Source organism: Trachurus japonicus, chromosome 12, assembly GCF_045865225.1.
Source record: "Trachurus japonicus isolate A0001 chromosome 12, Traja_1.0".
Classification (NCBI taxonomy): Eukaryota; Metazoa; Chordata; class Actinopteri; order Carangiformes; family Carangidae; genus Trachurus; species Trachurus japonicus.
Genome location: NC_140918.1, coordinates 3,770,431 through 3,789,435, shown reverse-complemented (window position 1 = coordinate 3,789,435; position 19,005 = coordinate 3,770,431). Strand labels below are relative to the sequence as shown.

At 40.7% G+C, this 19,005-nt stretch overlaps 2 protein-coding genes across 2 annotated transcripts; both read left to right on the top strand.

Annotated features, from left to right (window-relative positions):
• Positions 1-444: 444 nt before the first annotated feature.
• LOC146976861 (drebrin-like protein B) lies at positions 445-11,962 on the top strand. Its single transcript, XM_085794302.1, has 15 exons — positions 445-759; positions 843-898; positions 2,252-2,364; positions 4,806-4,880; positions 5,441-5,584; positions 5,761-5,838; positions 6,630-6,781; positions 7,519-7,573; positions 7,662-7,727; positions 8,683-8,794; positions 8,880-9,115; positions 10,189-10,318; positions 11,175-11,278; positions 11,381-11,441; positions 11,688-11,962. The coding sequence occupies exons 1-15, from the start codon at positions 509-511 to the stop codon at positions 11,822-11,824; spliced, it is 1,770 nt and encodes a 589-aa protein (XP_085650428.1). The 5' UTR covers positions 445-508; the 3' UTR covers positions 11,825-11,962.
• An 859-nt stretch (positions 11,963-12,821) lies between these two features.
• cox5ba (cytochrome c oxidase subunit 5Ba) lies at positions 12,822-17,172 on the top strand. The gene is made up of 4 exons (XM_085792631.1): positions 12,822-12,939; positions 13,953-14,023; positions 15,081-15,180; positions 16,598-17,172. The coding sequence occupies exons 1-4, from the start codon at positions 12,834-12,836 to the stop codon at positions 16,708-16,710; spliced, it is 390 nt and encodes a 129-aa protein (XP_085648757.1). The 5' UTR covers positions 12,822-12,833; the 3' UTR covers positions 16,711-17,172.
• Positions 17,173-19,005: the final 1,833 nt, after the last annotated feature.

The window sequence follows — 19,005 nt, the reverse complement described above, 5'->3', positions numbered from 1 at the left end:
GGCGGACTCAAAACAAAATATTACTGGATCAGATCTGATCAAATCATCATCAATAATCACAAACTGCACATTAACACTGACAGTAAACTTACTCTTTTCTTTTTATTTATTTCTTTTTTTTGGCTCCTGTCCATTAACAATAAAGAGACTGGCGGAGCTCTCTCTGTCCACTTGTGTTAATTTCTTTTTTTTTTAACACTTGCGTTCCGACGGCATCCCATGTGTTATGGTTTGACTTCACAACGCTATGAACTGTGGGTAATTCCCCTACCCAAAGTCAGCATCGGTGCTGACTTACGGTAAGGGGGCAGTAAGGGCTCATTCACTGACTCACTGACTTGATGATCTGACAATGGAACAGCCCTCACACACTCACGGACTTCCCGTGAACGCGCCTCTAAGTCAGTGAGTCCGTGAGGGGTCGGATTGGAATTGGGCCACACACACTCTCACACACACTGATCAGAGGACACGCCCAGGACTCTCATGAATACGTGTGTTTTCTCCGATGGAGGGAGGAACTCTGTCAGAATGTGGTTCATCAGGTTTGGGTTTTCCTCCCCGACTGGTTCTGAACTCTTCAGACTTCACACTCACTCACTCCTCTGTCATACACACACACACACACACACAGCTGGACTTTTCTGTGTGTGTGAGGAGACCTAGCTGGACCAACATGGCGGTGAACCTGAGTAAGAACGGTCCTGCTCTCATGGCCGCCTACAAGGAGGTGGTGGACGGCAAGTCGGACACAAACTGGTGAGTTTTCAATTTAGAAAACAACAGGTGCACACTCCACTTCCTGTTTATTTGAATCACCTTTTCCTCTCTGTTCCTCGTAGGGTGCTGTTCACCTACGAGGGAAACAGCAACGACATCCGACTGGCAGAGAAAGGAGGTGAGAGATGATGTCATCAGACTGAGACAACAGGTGGTGGACGTTTATGAAGTTATAAAGTTTTTAAAGTTGAAGCTGTTTCACCTGCAGCTTCATTCAGAGTCACAGAAAACAGGAAGTGGAGAGACAAAGTCGACCAATCAGGAGAGAGACACATAGAAACTGACACATAGAACGACTTGCTACCAACTTTAAATTATGATTATAATATGACTTTTAATATGTGTTATATAGGCTATTATAATTATTGACCCCGAGTCATTAGTGCTTCAGTAAAACTGTGCTCCTGATTAGCATTAGCATTAGCTTCTGTTAAAACCTTCTGCAAACCAAACAAACGAGGAAACCCTTTCATTTACAGGCCGCTATAACTACTAGCTACGTGATAATGTCAAGAAATAGCCAAGAAATTACAAGTAATTGCGTCATCATGTCTAGAAATAGAAATAGAAATTGAAATAATGTTCACTGTCATATAAGCCAGGAAATGATGATTGATTGCGTAGAAAAAGCCCAGAAATATCGGTCACTTGCAAGGACTTGGTGGAGAAAAAAGCATGAAAAGCATGTGTAATCTTTTACTTTTATGGAAAACATGACATTACTATGAAGTTGTTTGTTATTTCTTGGCTATTTCTTGACATTATCAGGTAATTAATTGTTATTTCTAGGTTATTTCTTTACATTATCACGTAATTAGCGGCCTGTAAATTAAAGGGTTACCGCAAATAACTATTTGCATCCGTCACGTCTTTTTCTCATCAACACTGTGTAACGGCTGAACAAACCAACAGGTCAAAAGTCAATAACAGTTTATGACCTGATGAATGATGATTTTACTGCAGACAGTAGAATAGAAAGATGAACCTGGAAAAAAAAGAGTTCAGTTTGATCTGAAATACATATTTTAACTCACATAAAGACACCGGTCACAACTAGTAAAAAATATAAACAACACATCACAAGAAGATTCATGTTAGTTACTCACTGGTTTTAAAAAATGTTCAAACAGGAGCGCTTCCTGGACTAGTCGTTTCTCAGTTTGAGATGCTCTTTAGAGAGGGATATAGGAGATATAAAAACAGAGAGAAACTCCAAGGCAGTGTGTCTTTAAATCAATAAAATGCCTTTATTTATCTGGCATTGTCACAATATATTGAAAATAACTGCAACGCATTTCAGCATCAAGCCTTGATCAGTCTGACTCCCTGATACTGCAGTTATTTTCGATATATTGTGACAACGGCAGATAAATAAAAGCATTTTATTGATTTAAAGACACAGAGCCTTGGAGTTTCTCTCTGTTTTTACTCACTGACCTGTTGGTGTGTGTGTGTGTGTGTGTGTGTGTAGCCGGCGGTCTGGAGGAGATGGTGGAGGAGCTCAGCAGTGGGAAGGTGATGTACGCCTTCTGTCGAGTCCCCGACCCAAACTCTGGTCTGTCCAAGTTCGTCCTCATCAACTGGGTGAGACACAATCTCTGTGATTGGACCAAAATAAATTTGATCCCAGAGCCCGAGATAGCATTGCAGTATTTTAAATCATTATTGTTAGACATTATAAATAAACATGCTCCTCTTAGAAAACACAAGATTAAAGGACGTGATAACCCGTGGTTCTCAGAGCAACTGTCTGAACTAATTCATGAACGAGACCTTGCTTGGGCAACTGCAAGAAAATCCAAAAATAAGTCAGACTGGCAACATTTTAGGTACCTGAGAAACAAGTGTGTCTCCCAAATACGTAAAGCTAAAGCAGATTTTTATGTTAATGAAATATGTGATAGCACAAACAACCCTTCTAAATTCTGGAAGATGATTAAATCATTGTCTTCAGGCACAAGGGACACTGTACTTCCGAATACTTTAAAGCTGAATGATGAGATCATTACAGAAAAGAAAAGTATGTTAGATTCCTTAAACCAGCATTTTATATCTTCTGGTTTGTTGTTTGAGCAGGAAATGAAACAAGATATGAGTCAAGTGGATTACTCTCTGTCTGGTGAAAATGTACTTTGTGATTTTGATCTTGCTCTCATTACTAAAGAGGAGGTATACAATGCTCTCATTAAGTTAAATACCAAGAAATCCTCTGGTCCTGATGGGTTAGACCCATACTTCTTGAAAATTGCTGCTGAACATATTGCAGAACCTTTGACATATATTTTCAACTTGACTATAGAAACTGGAATAATTCCTAGTGTCTGGAAGTCAGCATATGTCACTCCTTTATTGAAGGGTGGTGACCAATCAAATCCTAATAATTATAGGCCGATATCAAAACTGTCTGCTTTAGCCAAAGTTTTAGAAGGGCTTATAAGTGACCAGTTGAAAGATTTTCTGACAACAAATAGCATTTTAAATGAACTGCAGTCTGGTTTCAGAAAAAAGCACAGTACTGCCACTGCCACTATGAAAGTCTTAAACGATCTCATAAGTGCTATTGATTCTAAAGAATACTGTGCTGCATTGTTTTTAGATCTGTCAAAGGCTTTTGACACAGTTGACCACTTGGTCCTTTGCCAGAGACTGCGAGATATTGGAATGTCTTCAAAAGCTGTCATGTGGTTTGGAAACTACTTGAGCGGCAGAACACAAAGTGTTCAGGTTGATGGTGTATCCTCCAAACCTTTGTTGACTCAAAATGGTGTCCCCCAGGGGTCCATATTGGGTCCCATTTTATTTACTATTTATATGTCTTGTGTCAAAATGTAAATGATGCCAAATTTCACTTTTATGCAGATGACACTATTTTGTACTGTTCTGCTTCATCATTAACAAGTGCCATACAAAAGCTACAATCTGCTTTTAATGTCGTTCAGAGTAATCTTAATCAATTAAGACTTGTGCTCAATTCTGACAAAACTAAATTGATGTGCTTTTCAAAATCAGGGAAGACAGATGATGCTTGTCAGATTGTTATACAAAATGAAAAAGTGATTGAACGAGTTTCAGTCTACAAGTACTTGGGATTTTACTTGGATGAAAATCTGTCTTTTAAATATCATATTGAGTGTCTTACAAAGAAACTCAGGGTTAAACTTGGTTTCTATTATAGAAACAAAAGTTGTTTCTCCTTTAATGCGAGAAAAAGACTGATTCAGGCAACTTATGTATCAATACTTGACTATGGTGATATCTTATACATGCATGCAAATCTCTCCTCTCTGAAAATGCTGGATTCGGTGTATCATGCAGCATTAAGATTTGTAACAGATTTAGGTTTTCGTACTCATCACTGTGGTCTTTATGAGAGTGTTGGCTGGCCTTCTTTGTACAATCGTAGATGGGAACACTGGTATTGTTTTCTTTATAAGGCCGTCCTGTGTGACTTGCCTCCTTAACACCAGAAGCTGTCGTCTCAGGCACGATAGATTGATAATGTATCTACTATTCCTCGTACACGGACTGTTTTTGGGGAAAGTGCCTTCAAAGCATTCGCACCCTCGTCCTGTTATAAATTACAGAGTCTTAAATTGGATTATCTCCCCAGTATGGAAGATTTTAAAGCTATAGGATCAAGGACTATTTGACTACTGAATGCACATGTTCTCTCACCGAACGCAGCTGGTGATTATAATGTATTGATGCGATTTGCTGTTATTGTTTTAGCTGTTTTTATGTTTGTTTTGTTGATGTTGTCCAAATGTGTACTTGATGTGGATGTACTGTGCTGCTTTCTTGGCCAGGACCCCCTTGCAAAAGAGATTCTGAATCTCAATGGGATTATTCCTGGTTAAATAAAGGTTAAATAAAATAAAGAAATAAACACACACACACACACACACACACACACAGACACACACACACACACACACACACACACATAACACACACACACACACACGGTTCTACCTGTATTCACCTGTGTGTGTGTGTGTGTGTGTGTGTGTGTTCCTGCTCATCAGACAGGTGAAGGAGTGAAGGATTCTCGTAAAGGACTCTGTGCCAACCACGTGAGCTCCATGGCCAACTTCCTGAAGGTCAGACTGACTTATTATTATTTGACCTTTTATATCTTCTCTCTCTTGACCTGTTTATTGTAAAAAAAAAAAAGATAAAAGATAAAATATTTTTAAAAAGAAGAATTTTTAAGCTAATTATCTCATTATTATTATTAAAAAATATTACATACACAAGTGTCGGTATGCTTAACTCCCCCCTTTTGTTCAACGTGTGTGTTTCTTTTTATCATGTTTTATATCCTACAGGGCTGTCGATCAATGAAAATATCCAGTCGTGGTGGATAATTGCAAACTAATCAAGTCTAAATGAACATTAAAGTGATTTTTTAATAATGGACGAACCTGCTGCTTTATTCAAATGGAACTTTATTATACATTAACCCATTAAATCGCAATTAAACGCAAAATTATAACCTTGTACGGCAAATAACACATGACAAAATCAATGACTTTGTTTTTTTTAATGTCCCATATTGGTAATTGGCTATAAAATATTTACAGTAATATGAATCCTGCAGATTCAATAAAACATATTTAGATTAAATAAATGTTGATAATATAAAACATTGCGTTGCCAGGGCGCCCACGTGACCATCAACGCCCGCGGCGACCACGACGTGGAGCCGGACGCCGTCCTGTCCAAAGTGGCCAAAACGTCCGGAGCGAACTTCAACTTCCACAAGCAACAGAACGAGTTCAGAGACGTTCCCCGAGGCCCGGTGGTGAGGACACACACACACACACACACACACACACACACACACACACACACACACACACACACACACACACATACACACACACACACACACACACACACACACACACACACACACACACACACACACGGACACACACACATTGATGAGTGATGTCTAACTGGTCCTCTCCTCCTCAGGGTTCAGTCTACAGGAAGGTCAACGCTGTGGAGGAGATTCAACAAACCCAGAAGGACGACTTCTGGAACCAGACTCAGGTTCTTCTTCGTCTTCTCCTTCTTCATCTCTTTCTTCTCCTCCTTCGTCTTCTTCTTCTTCATCAAACCTGAGTATGTGTAGTATAAAGACATGAGACGACTTCTTCTCCTTCTTTTTTTCCCTAATTTTTTATTGAAAAAGTACAAAAATAAACAATACTGGCATTTTTCATAGTGCATAGTACCATAAGTGTCAAGGGAATGCCATATGAACATCATTCAACATTAGTGCAAATTAACTCACAATAGGAACATACACATTAGTGCTTCAAAAGAATACATTTAGAGCAGTAAAACATTAAAATTAAAATAAACATCTCAAAATAAATAGTCAAAAATAAATTAAATATAAAATAGAATAAACAGTGATTTCATAAGGGGGAATTCAAATCAATTTTAGTTATTCATTTCAGTGGGAAAATTCTTTAAATTATCATAAAGTTTCTGTGCCTTTATTTCTGTTACAAGTTTTAGTGATTTCATGTACAATTTAAATTCATACATGAAGACAATACATTTGGGGGATGACTTCATAACTCTGTTCTTGTGGATGAAAAATTTTGCTAGACAGAATTAAATTGCAACAGAGTTCATCATATTTGTTTTGTAAGATCATACCAAAAGTGACATCATCACGAGAGATAGCGACTTCTTCTCCTTCTTTCTCTCCTTCATCTTCTTCCTCTTCCTATTCTCCTTCTTTTTCTTCTTCATCAAACCTGAGTGTGCGTAGTTCAATAACATGGGACATCTTCTCCTTCTCTTCTCCTCCTCCTCCTCCTCCTGGTCAGAGGGACGAGGAGGTCCGTCGACGGGAGGAGCAGAAACGAGCGCAGGAGGAGCGACAGAAGGTGGAGAGAGAGAGGAAGGAGCTGGACGAGAGACAGAGGCGAGACAGGGAGAAGAGGGAGAGAGAGAGAGCCCAGCACATCGAACAGGAGAGGTGAGCGTCCAGAATCACAGAGTGGAGGGGGGAGTCCCTGAACGCACCACGGCCACTGGAGCCCATGTTAGCATCAGTATCCAGATTTTTACTTTAATTTTTTTTTGCTTAAAGGGATAGTTCAACATTTTGGTAAATTGGCCCATTGCCATAATCCCTATAGTCATAGCAGTAGGTTCGTTACCTTTAATTGTTGGTGCAAGCTATTTTTAGAACGGTGGAGCAGAGCCGCGAGCTGCTCAGAGCTACGCTACGGAGGCTCATTATGGGATTTCTTGGTTTCCCTCATCAAACTCATCAAATACAGAGTTGTTTTCGAGGTAAATGCAGAGTCTGCTTGCAGAAAAACTGTCCCTGAATGCAGTTCACAGGTCACAACTTGTCCACCAGAGCGTTGTGGAGTTGTTGGATTGTGTATTTGATGAGTTTGATGAGGGAAACCAAGAAATCCCATAATGAGCCTCCGTAGCGTAGCTCTGAGCAGCTCGCGGCTCTGCTCTGCCGTTCTAAAAATAGCTTGCACCGACAATTAAAGGTAACGAACCTACTGCTATGACTATAGGGATTATGGCAATGGGCCAATTTGCCAAAATGTTGAACTATCCCTTTAAAAATTATTTAATGGATTAACGAATTACCAAATTTGTTCCCAATCGATTTTGTGTCACTCAACCGATCTAGAAACATATTTATTGTGTGTGTGTGTGTGTGTGTGTGTGTGTGTGTGTGTGTGTTAGGATCACTCAGAAGCAGAGGGAGGAGGAGGAACGAGAGCGGGAGCAGCAGAGGAGGGTGAGAGCTTGAACGTGTATCAATCCGCCGCTGTAAATAGTCCCCTTTGTGTCCCATCACTGTGTCAAACCTCATGTGTCTGTTCCAGAACGAGATGCAGTCAGAGAACAGGAAGACGGGAATCAACGCTGCTGCGTCGGTGCAGAAAGCTAACGTAAGGTCAAAGGTCACACAGAGTTAAGAATGATGTTTTTGTAAACAAAAAATGTAACAATATGTTTTTAAGGCAGTACTTAATGAACATCTTACATCCAGTTATAACACAAAACACACTTACTCTTACAGATTATAACAAATCTGAAATATCAACTATTCAAACAAAATACTTAAAGGGATAGTTCAACATTTTGGCAAATTCGCCTATCACCATCATAGCAGTAGGTTCGTTACCTTTAATTGTCGGTGCAAGCTACTTTTTGAACGGCGGAGCAGAGCCGTGAGCTGCTCAGAGCTACGCTACGGAGGCTCATGGGATTTCTTTGTTTCCCTCATCAAACTCATCAAATACACAATCCAACAACTCCACAACGCTCTGGTTGAAGTTGTTTTAGAGGGAAATGCAGAGACTGCTTGATGAAAAACTGTCCCTGAAGGCAACGTGCATCAGTGGTTTTGCATGAATTTCCCTCTAAAACAACTCTGTCTGGTAACGTTGTGTTATTATCTCATAGCGTGGTGAATGTGCAGCTCACAACTTGTCCACCAGAGCGTTGTGGAGTTGTTGGATTGTGTATTTGATGAGTTTGAAACCAAGAAATCCCATTAGCCTCCGTAGCGTAGCTCTGAGCAGCTCGCGGCTCTGCTCCGCCGTTCTAAAAACAGCTTGCACCGACAATTAAAGGTAACGAACCTACTGCTATGACTATAGGGATTATGGCAATGGGCCAGTTTGCCAAAATGTTGAACTATCCCTTTAAGCTAGTTATCTCATTATTATTAAAAAACATTACCTACACAAGTGTCAGTATTCTAAACCTCCGCCCTCATGTCTTGCTCCTATAAAAATGAACTCTCCTTATTACAAAAATGTCTGAAACAAATAAATAATCCCAATGAAAATAAACTTAACGTAAATTTAACGTATTTTGTTCAACGTGTGTGTTCAACAGGAGGCGCGGTCGCTCATCTCCCAGAGGTCGTTCAACCCTCGAGACGTCTTCAAGCAGAAGGAGCAGAGCTTCGACGGCGGCGACAGAGCCGCGCCCGCCGCGCCGCGACCAGGTAAACAACTCAGGTGTAAACAACAACAGACAGGAAGTGACTCACCTGACTGATAACGTCACCTCTCCTCTGCTCCGTCCCTCAGGGAAGCTGAAGAGTCCCTTCATGTCCCAGAAGTCCTTCCAGACAGAAACACCAGCTGAGCATCACCAGCGTCCTGCAGCTCCGGTCGCCGTGGCAACGCCCTCTCCGGTCGCCGTGGCCCCGCCCTCTCCGGTCGCCGTGGCTCCGCCCTCTCCGGTCGCCGTGGCTCCGCCCTCTCCGGTCGCGCCTGCCTCACCTGTGGTGTCGTACTCGCCTGCTGCGGCCCTGTTGCCCCCGGTGACCACAGGCTCACCTGTTCACCACCATGAAGCAGGTCAGACACACAACAACAAAACCTCCAACACAGCGTCAGCCTGAAATCATAATGGATTTACATATTAAACGCTGTTTTGTTCTTTAGCCTCATGAAGCACATCAGTATTTCCCTTCACTTCTGAATCAAACAACACCGACGATATTCATTCACTCCCAATGAGAAGACGCTTTTTTCCCAGAATCCTCCTTGTTTGAAGGATAGCTAGAGCAGCTAAACCTAAAAAGTCAAAGTCAAAGTCAGCTTTATTGTCAGTTTTACAGCATATAGGACATACAGGTGATTAAAATTACACTTCTCTCAGACCCTCGGTGCAGACAATAAACATTTAAGACAGTCTACAAATCGAACATATATATAAATAGAGGAATATTAAACTAAAGAAAAAGAAAACATTAAAAGAACAAAAAGTAGAAGGCACAATAGCAGCAATACAAGTGCAAATGAATAACAGTGGTGCAGGTTTTTTGATTTGAATTTTTTTTTAAAAAGCTAACGGACTGCTGCGTGAACATGCTACAAAAGATTGTTTTGTTCATGTACAAAAACTCGGACATGGTTGACAAAAAAATTACGTGTGTTTTTGAAACAATGCAAAACAAGAGTTACAAACAGAAACAACTTGCAACTTTGTTCAGCCTTTAAAGCATTTTTGTGACCCCCTGTGGACAAAAGCGTAGTGTTTCTCTTTGTGGATCTTATCAACCATGATAAAAATATACCTGCCTACTGAAGGTAAAGAGTTACACTATTTAGAAGCAGGTCATCTTCCCACCCATGGCCTCATTTACTGTTGTAGGTCAAACAGAGACTTCAGCAGAAACCAGAGACTTTTGCATATCCAGTTAAAAGTTATTTGTAGTTGCTTTAAAGTTGCAGAAAGATGCTGAAGTCTGAACTTGCAAAACAACCACCTCTGACCCACCTCTTTCTGGTTGTTACTTGTTCGTCATTCTGGGCCAATCCCGGCCCAGCCTCGGCCTCACACCTGTTTAATCTCACCTGAAACAAACAACAGTTTCTGACTCACATGCAGCTGCAGCCTGAGCAGGTGAATCATCGTCATGTGACTCAGTGTCTCTGTCGTTTCTCCACAGACGAGGTGGAGGACGAGGAGGGGGAGTGGTCCGACGAGTTTGAGGACGACGCAGAGGAGGCGGCTCCAGGTACGACACCTGATCTGTCAATCAATCAATTAATTCAGTGACATATTATGTAAATATCACTTTTTGGAGGCAGATATTTGGGTGTTTGTTTTGCCTTCTGGCCCCAAAAATGTGAGAATTGACTAAATAAATCTGTAATTTTCAGGCTCCTGAGGTTGAAATCCATGTGGTTTTACCAGCTGTTCCCTCAGTTGTCTGACAATGATGTCATTAGTTTTAAAATTTACATTATACCACCCCTACCTGGGACGGGTAGAAGGGGGCGGGGCCTGGTGAGCAGTGGCTCATTTGCATTTAAAGGGACAGACACTGAAACCAGCCGTTCTGAACAGGGCTGTTTAGAGAGGATGAAAAGAGCTGTGATGTTTGATCCTTGGGGGATTTTGACCAAAGCATGTCTCAGATATGATGACAGATGTCTTTAAGACACCTGGGAACTATTTTAATTTGTGTAAAAGGGGCAGAGTATGTCTCCTTTAAGGCTTTTAGGTGCTGAACTGAACTATGTGACAGATGTTGAAAGTGTCATAGATTCACCTCCTGAAATCAGAGGATCTGTTTGTTTGGGTAACACTTTATAATAAGTACACACTATTAAGCATTAGTTAAGCATTAATAAATACTGAATTCTTCATGTATAAAGCATAAATATTAATTTGTAGTTTACAGATACAGTTAGTGCTGATCAATAATGAGTAAAACATTTTTAACTGTGTTTATAAACTACATACTAATGAATATGTGTTATGAATGAATTCAGTATTTAATGCTTAACTACTTATTATGAAGTGTTACCATTTGTTTTCTCTCTCTGTCACATCATTAACGTCACTATGAACCTGATGTTGCTCCACAGCGGAGTATCGGCCTCACACCGACCTGTATCAGGCCGAGGAGCCAGCGGAGACGGATGTGGGCCTGTATGAGAACGTTTACGAGCAGCAGCAGCAGCAGAACACAGTGAGTCTGAGTTCAAACGTTCAAAGTTTAATAATTATCAACTTTAAAAGAAAAAAAAAGGTGATGATGTGAAATGTTTTGATTTGTGTCAAACATGAGGAGCAGCAGGCCGAGACCAACGGACAGAACATCCGCGCCAAAGCTCTGTATGACTACCAGGCTGGTATGTTGTAAACACACACACACTTATTTGGGGTGTTATGGGGACTAGGAGAGCAGGGAATCGAACCACCGACATGTGGCAATCTCAGTTTTGTCATAAGCACCACCTGGTGGACAAGTAGAGGTATGAAGGATATAACATAGACGATAGTGACAAGACAGATGTGCATGTGCAGATTGTAGATGTGCACATATAGTTTATATAGTTTGTATTTTATATTTTGTTTTTCTTTTCCCGGCTCCACAGCCGACGACTCTGAGATCACCTTCGACCCCGATGACATCATCACGGAGATAGAGATGCTGGACGAGGGCTGGTGGAGAGGCTACGGACCTGACGGACACTACGGCATGTTTCCCGCCAATTACGTGGAGCTTCTTTAACGTTCATCTTCTTATGTCATGATGTCACATTACATCTCAAAGCTCAGGGGGAAGGGGAAGGGAAGGTTTTCCATGAAATCAACTTGTTTCTCACGTCTTGGTTCAAATACTGTGTAACATCATGTCTGGATTCAGAATGTATGTTAATATCAAATGTTATTAAATGAATTATCTCTTGACAAACACATTTTATAGTTTATTTTACTAGTCGTGATCAAATAAAACACTTCAACTGACACACTGTAAAAAAAAAAATCATCATTCATCATTATCTTTTAATTAATTAAAGAAGAAAAGAGGAGAAATTTCAGTACAAATGAACATTAAAGCAACACTATGTACCCTAAAGTACCCTAATGTTTCTGAACTCATTTAAGTGGTAGAAAAACAGTTAATAGGATGAATCGTGCCACCGCTGCAGTCTGAGTGGGGTCGCGTAGAATTGTTGACAGTGCCGTTGCCGGTACGATTCATCCTATTAGCCTACCCATTTTTCTACTACTTAAATGCATTTAGAAACATTATTTTAAGGTCTAAAAACTACATAGTGTTGCTTTAAATCCCACTCACAGTAATAACCCTCTACATATATGTCAAAATCATTTATGTATTTTAAGATATTTTTTATCTGGAAATTCTTTTTTTTAATGTCCTATATTCATAATTAGTATATAAATTCATATTCATATGTAAAATAAAACCATCAAGGAGAAAATATTGATAATTGGTTAAAAAATATTTACAGTGAAATTAGTCCTGCAGTTTTAACATATATAAATAAAACACATTTCATTTAAATAAATGTTCAAAATGTAAAATATAACTTGGACACTACTATTCCTGTAATATTTTGTACTCTTTTTATTTGTATTTTATATTTTTTCACTTCCTACATTGGATTCCCATGTTAAACGTCGGGCGTGACGTTTAGACGTGGCGACGCTCTATGGATAAAATCCCCGACGTCATCACGCAGCGCCCAGACTGCGGTGTCAGAGAAGAAGGAAACATGGCTGCAAGGTTACTGCTCCGCTCCGCTGTCAGAGCCGCCACAGCCTGCAGGGCGGCCCCGGCTGTCCGAGCCCCGGCTCTGACCCGCGGCATGGCGGCAGGAGGTGAGGACCGAACCGGTACCGAGACTCTAGAACCGGGAGAAAAGCGGTGAAACCAGGTTTTAAAACGGCGGTTTGTGACAGGCGGAAGACACCGGTTAGCATTAGCATCGTTAGCAGCAGCAGCGCTATCTTGGCGAAAGGTCAAACGGGATTTTTATTAACCAAATAACGTTAATTAACAATTTCAGTGACAGATACACAGTTTTATGTGTGGTATGTGTGTGTGTTTAGAGGTTTACCGGGAAGAAACCCGCGTTAACCTTCAGTCACATTAACAGAACCTGTCTTAGCTAACTAACATTAGCCACACAGGGCTAACGGTGGTGTTAAAGCAGATAACAATGTGCCTTTAGATCAGGAAACTGAAGCTGTTTTACTTTATTTTTATTACATTTATAGACTATTAAGTTGTATCAGGTCGGTTTAGTTGTTCCAGACCTTCACACTACAACAAGGTCATGAACTGGTGCTGAGTTCACGGACACACGGAGGGTGATAAGGAGGAAAACAACGTGAGGAGTTCAGGGATTAAAAGTCTTTCATGTTTGTGTGACTTTTGAAAATGAAACACTGAGATTATGAACTTTTCTTTATATTAATGTTGAGTTGTATTTATATTCCTTCAGTAAGAGACACTGAAATTCACCAGTAACTGTGGAATCTAAATAAATCAGTTCTTATTACTGACCTGTTTTCTAGTTGTTCTCTAGTTGGGCAGTGAATGTGTCACCGAGGTCAGACAGAGGGAAGAATAGACTCAAGTAAATCTCAGGAGATTCAGGAAACAGTCGACCTGTAATTTGTTAGTTTGTTAGAAGAGATAAAGTTAGAAACAGCAGGTTTCATCAACAGAACCGTGATCCAAAACAGAAACTCAACATGAACCATAAAGTAAAAAAAAAAGAATAAGTTATGTAGTCCCCTGATGATAAGTTGTTAGCAGAGGGTTATTGATTGTCGTGTTGCCTTCACTGCCTCCTCCTGAGACGTGTTTTTGCTGATGTTTTTCACAGGGATCCCCACCGATGAGGAGCAGGCCACCGGTCTGGAGAGGATCATCATGGATAACTTGAAGGAGGGAAAGGTACGATACGATGACGTGGCTGACGTCTGTCTGTTAGTTAATCACACTCTGTGATTGACTGTACAAATATAAACATTAAAGAAACAAACAACAATAAAATGCCATTCATAAACCCTGTAAGGGAAAGAATAACAATTAAAATAGATGAAACTAAAGTTTAAAATAATAATAATCTTTATTTATAGAGCACTTTTTAAGTGCTTTACAAGGCAGCAGAAAATACAGGTCTAGTCAACTTTATTTTATAATTTCATTATTACTATTCACAATATAACTTACAAATAGAGACTGTTCGAATTCACAGAAACTCAACAGAACCCACCAAGACAATAAATTAGAGTCTGAAGCTGATGATTATTAACTATCAATTAATTTACCGTGGGACTACAGATGGAAATTAGCCCTTGAGCTAAATCTGGCATATTATTTTAAAATTAGTTTTTTTATGTTCATGAATATGCAGAGTCCCATTACAAATAAATTAAATGAAATCACTGAATTGATTAGTCACTGAGACTCTAAAGGAAAACTTCACATGAGGCTGAAGCATCAAGTGTTTTATTATTCTGTTGTTTCATTCAGCGACTCGGAGATTGAGTTGTGAATTACTTATTAAAGAGAATAATGATCTGAAAAGAGCAAAGTTAAATGAAACCGATGAGGTGAAGCTCATTGATTTAAACCACACACACACACACAGAGTGAGTTGATCTGGTCTCAGCGGGAGCTCATCAGGTGATAACGATCGCAGCAGGTGGACGGATCGATACGTCACCGGCCTCGGACACGGACCAACGATCAGAACATCGATCACAATCAGAGTTTTTGCTCTGAGCGGTCGGTTCCGGTTCTGAGTCGACACGGCAACCAGGAGATAACGAGTCGCCGGCTCGTTATCTGAGCCCAGCAGCTGCTCACTTATCTCACACACACGAGCTGTTTACTCACCGTCGGGGTGTTTCCCCATCGCTCAGTGTCAGGTGTGTGTGTGTCTGTGTGTGTGTGGACAGGTAATTAAACTGAGTGTGTAATTAACTGCCTCTACGTCTTGTTTCAGGACCCCTACAACATGCTGAAGCCCAAGGCGTACAGCGGCACCAAGGACGACCCCAACATCGTCCCCTCCATCACCAACAAGAGGGTTGTGGGATGTATCTGTGAGTGTGATTGTGATTATTTATCTGCTGCTGATCAATGACGACGCTCGGGGGTTTAAACCTCTTATCAGACGGAGCGGATCGGTTCAGTCTCACAGCAGCCGGTTACGATGCGCTCAAGTGATTCTGAGTTCAGATTTCTCAACTCGCCAACAGAAAACTTTGTTAAATGAAGTTTTATTCTGTGAAAATGAAACCAATAAACACAACAGTGTGGTTTTCCAGGTTGAATCACATGAACAATATGAACCAGAACCTTCAGGACATTAAAGTTAAAGCAGCTTCACAGCTTCTCACTCACAGTTAAACCTCCGTGTTTGACTTTTAATCATCTACAAGTGTCAGAAGTTTGATGCTGAACAGGTTTGATAAAGGTTTTTATTGATCAGATGTTTGAACGATGCTGAAAGGATCAAATCTGATCTATTTCTTTATCTTTTTTTTAATTAAAATTTGCTAAAACTACTGTAACAAAAGGACAAAGTAAGGACATATTACAATACAAGACATTAAAAGGACTTTTTACACAAATGAGACTGTGGTTATGCACAGTTGTGCTTCAATCACACAGGAAATAACTTACAAACAAAAAGCAGGATCCAACAGAATGAAATCTGAGTTAATTAAAAAGAGGTGAACAGTTTTTTCACAGAATAAAACTTTCAACCAAACAGCTCAGTTTTCAATTTCAATTCACTTTATTTATCCCCAACGGGCAATTTAAAAGAACGGAAAGTAGCTAAAAAACAAATCAAACGATAAACACACAATCAAGAGACACTAATAATTTAAAAAGTGTATTTTTTACGGCACGGTGCGTCTGCGTTATTGTTGTTTAGTGGCGCCCCCCCCGCCCCCGATGGTGGTTTTGTGAATAGAACAACAATTGTTGTGTATATTTATCTTACACGAGCCCTTTGATCCAGAAATGCGAGTGTCAGAAGAGCGACAGGCACAAACAGAGCACCGTTCATAAAAGATGCTCTATCTCCTTTTCTAGGAAAAAAGCAGCAGGGATTTTGGTGAAACCCAGCCATGTTTAGCTTGACTTTTCTCAGGAACGGAGGCACGTAGAAACAAACGGTTTGTGGCCATTTGAAGCATAAAGTTTCACCTTTCAAATGAGCCACAGTATGTGTTGGTGGCAATAATATAGAATACACTATGGCTCTGCAGAAATCGTCAAAAATTGTCTAAATTGCCGGTACACTGGACTAAAACTTTGGAAAGGAGCGCGGCACTCAATGAGTTGAATAGATTTTCACAATAAAATACCTAGTTTGTATTGGTAATTTTGTTGCACATGACAAAACAAGTTGTTCCAGCCACTTCATCATTACAGTACTGCAACATTTTTCCTCGATGATGATGATGATGATGATGAGCTGACTTTTATTTTGAATGTTCCTGTCTGCAGGTGAGGAGGACAACACGGCCGTGGTCTGGTTCTGGATCCACGAGGGCGACGCCCAGCGCTGCCCGTCCTGCGGCTCCTACTACAAACTGGTCCACTGCCAGATCCCGCACTAACTTATAATAATATCAGTTATTCTTATCGTTAGACGTTTGTTTTCACTGCTGCGTCGGCTCGGCGCAGCATCATTTAGCTTCTTTTTGTGAAATATTCCATCAGAACGAGTGCGAGGAGAATCAGACCGCGACGTCTCCAGTCTCCAGGAGGATCTAGGGCTGCGGCTCGGTCTACGTCCTGGTCTTAATCGAGTTACCTGAGTGAGTCCGTCGCGGTCTGATTGGTCCTCGGGCTCGTTCTGACTCCGAGTACTTGACCCCACCTTGCAAACCTCGTCAGTCTTTTGCTTTACATGATGTTACGTGACCTCACACAGGGATCAGATCTGGTTTGGGACACAACAACGACAACGACTTTTCAAACATTTCCATTGAACTGCAGTTTACATCCACACATGTACTGTACCATGTTACACTCGGTCCATTACTGCTCTTACTGAACAATAAAGTCTTCAACCTAAAGCTGCTGCTGCTGCTGCGCCCTTTGTTGTTATGTTGTCTACAGTGAAACAAACAAAAATGGACATAAATGGATTAATTCAAGTGTTTTAATATACATATAAATCAAATGTTTTTAAGTTGACAAGTGATCACAAATTCAAAGTGTCTGACTTCCTGTAAAGCTGCTGTGCTCAGAAAATATATTAATCAATTAAAAATGAGTAGATATGCTAATAAATAAATGCTAATATACATCAAACACATGCAGTTGGTTAAAACATAGTGAAACAGCTGCTCAGTGGAAAAAAAAGAAAATGTTAATTATACAAATACAAACAAATGTATTAAGAGCATTTTATAGTCATTGCATTTAACACTGAAACCAATGATCATCAGTCTGGATTGATCTGAATGAATTAATGTGAATACAAGTTTATTTAAACACAATAAAAGAACAAAATAAGAGCAAACGATAGATATAAGACGACAACGCAAAAATAAAACAAAACTTGACATTTATATTCAATAGAAGTGGGAAGAAGCCGGAACTTATTAAATCCCACCCCTTCTATATTTATATATGATTCAATATATACTATAATCTGGAAGTGATTTAATAATTTATGAAGCTTCAAGAAATAGTGAAACTTTAACACTGTAAAGAAAACACTATGGTTAAAAAAGGAAAAGCAGGAAATCTCCACGGTGAAGAATCTGAACAATAAAACATTTTTATATGAAAGTCAGTGAAGTTTAATGGTTCAGATCAACTTTTTAAAACTGTTTGGTTTCATTCATGTCTTAAGCCGTGTTTCCACTGCAGGAACTTCGGGGTAATTTTACGGGGCCAGCCCCGTAGGTGCGTGTTTCCACTGCAGGAACCTCCCCCACAGGGCCATTTACAGGAACTTTTACAGGGGCCAACGGAGTACCTACTCCAGGGTAGGTACTCCGTTCGGCCCTGAAAAGCTCCTGGGTGGGGCTCGAGGTTAACCCGGCACTGATTGGCTAAAGCTAGATCTCTGACGCCACCAGAAAGCACCAAAACAACCGGCATTTTTAAAAGGGGGAGCAGAAGGGGAGCATTAGCCTAGCAGACACCGCTGTAAACAACAAGAAAGCAGCAGGAAGATGTACACAAATGGGCCGACGGTGAGGTGCAGACATTGATGCAGTCTACAGCACCGAGGAGATTCAGAGGGGGTTTGAGTCATTGCGGCGAAATTCAAATATCAGCACACCTCGACACACTGGGGATCCATCACGCCGCAAAACAATGCCGTGAAAAGTTAAAAAAAAAAAAAAAAAAAACTCAAGCAGGATTACAATCAACCGCCATGCGCACAAACACACAAACCAGAACCTACTCTGCAGTGGAAACACGGCCACCGAGAGGGCCGAGTGAGAGGACGGTTCCTGTAGAAGTTCCTACCCCCTCCCTTTACCAGGAACTCCTGCAGTGGAAACACGGCTTATGTTCCTAAACTCTTAATTTAGATGAAACAGTGTGTGTTGGTGTTAAACAGCAGGGGGCGCCGGCCGCTCACTCAGTCTCTCATGAACTCAGTTCAACTCTTCTGAGTCTGAGACAATCAACTGTTTCCTGCTTCAATGTTTCATATAAAACAGGTTCTTCTAAATGTGGCGTCCTTTCAGAATAAAAGACCGGAACAGATGGAGAGGAGGAGGAGGATGAAGCAGGAGGAGAAGTGAAGAGGGGGAGAAGAGAGAGGAGGAGGAGGAGAGGGAGGAAGGGAAGGAAGAATAAACAGGAGGAGAAGAGGTAGAGAAAAGGGAGGAAGGAGAAGAGGGAAGGAAGAGAAGAGAGGAGGTGGAAGAAGAGCAGGATGAGGA

Coding starts and splice junctions, on each gene's coding strand:
- cox5ba (XM_085792631.1), top strand. CDS start 12,834: ATGGCTGCAAGGTTACTGCTCCGCTCCGCTGTCAGAGCCGCCACAGCC. Junction 12,940..13,952: donor CCGCGGCATGGCGGCAGGAG/GTGAGGACCGAA, acceptor TGTTTTTCACAG/GGATCCCCACCGATGAGGAG. Junction 14,024..15,080: donor ATAACTTGAAGGAGGGAAAG/GTACGATACGAT, acceptor GTCTTGTTTCAG/GACCCCTACAACATGCTGAA.
- LOC146976861 (XM_085794302.1), top strand. CDS start 509: ATGGAGGGAGGAACTCTGTCAGAATGTGGTTCATCAGGTTTGGGTTTT. Junction 760..842: donor GGCAAGTCGGACACAAACTG/GTGAGTTTTCAA, acceptor TGTTCCTCGTAG/GGTGCTGTTCACCTACGAGG. Junction 11,442..11,687: donor TCTGTATGACTACCAGGCTG/GTATGTTGTAAA, acceptor CCGGCTCCACAG/CCGACGACTCTGAGATCACC.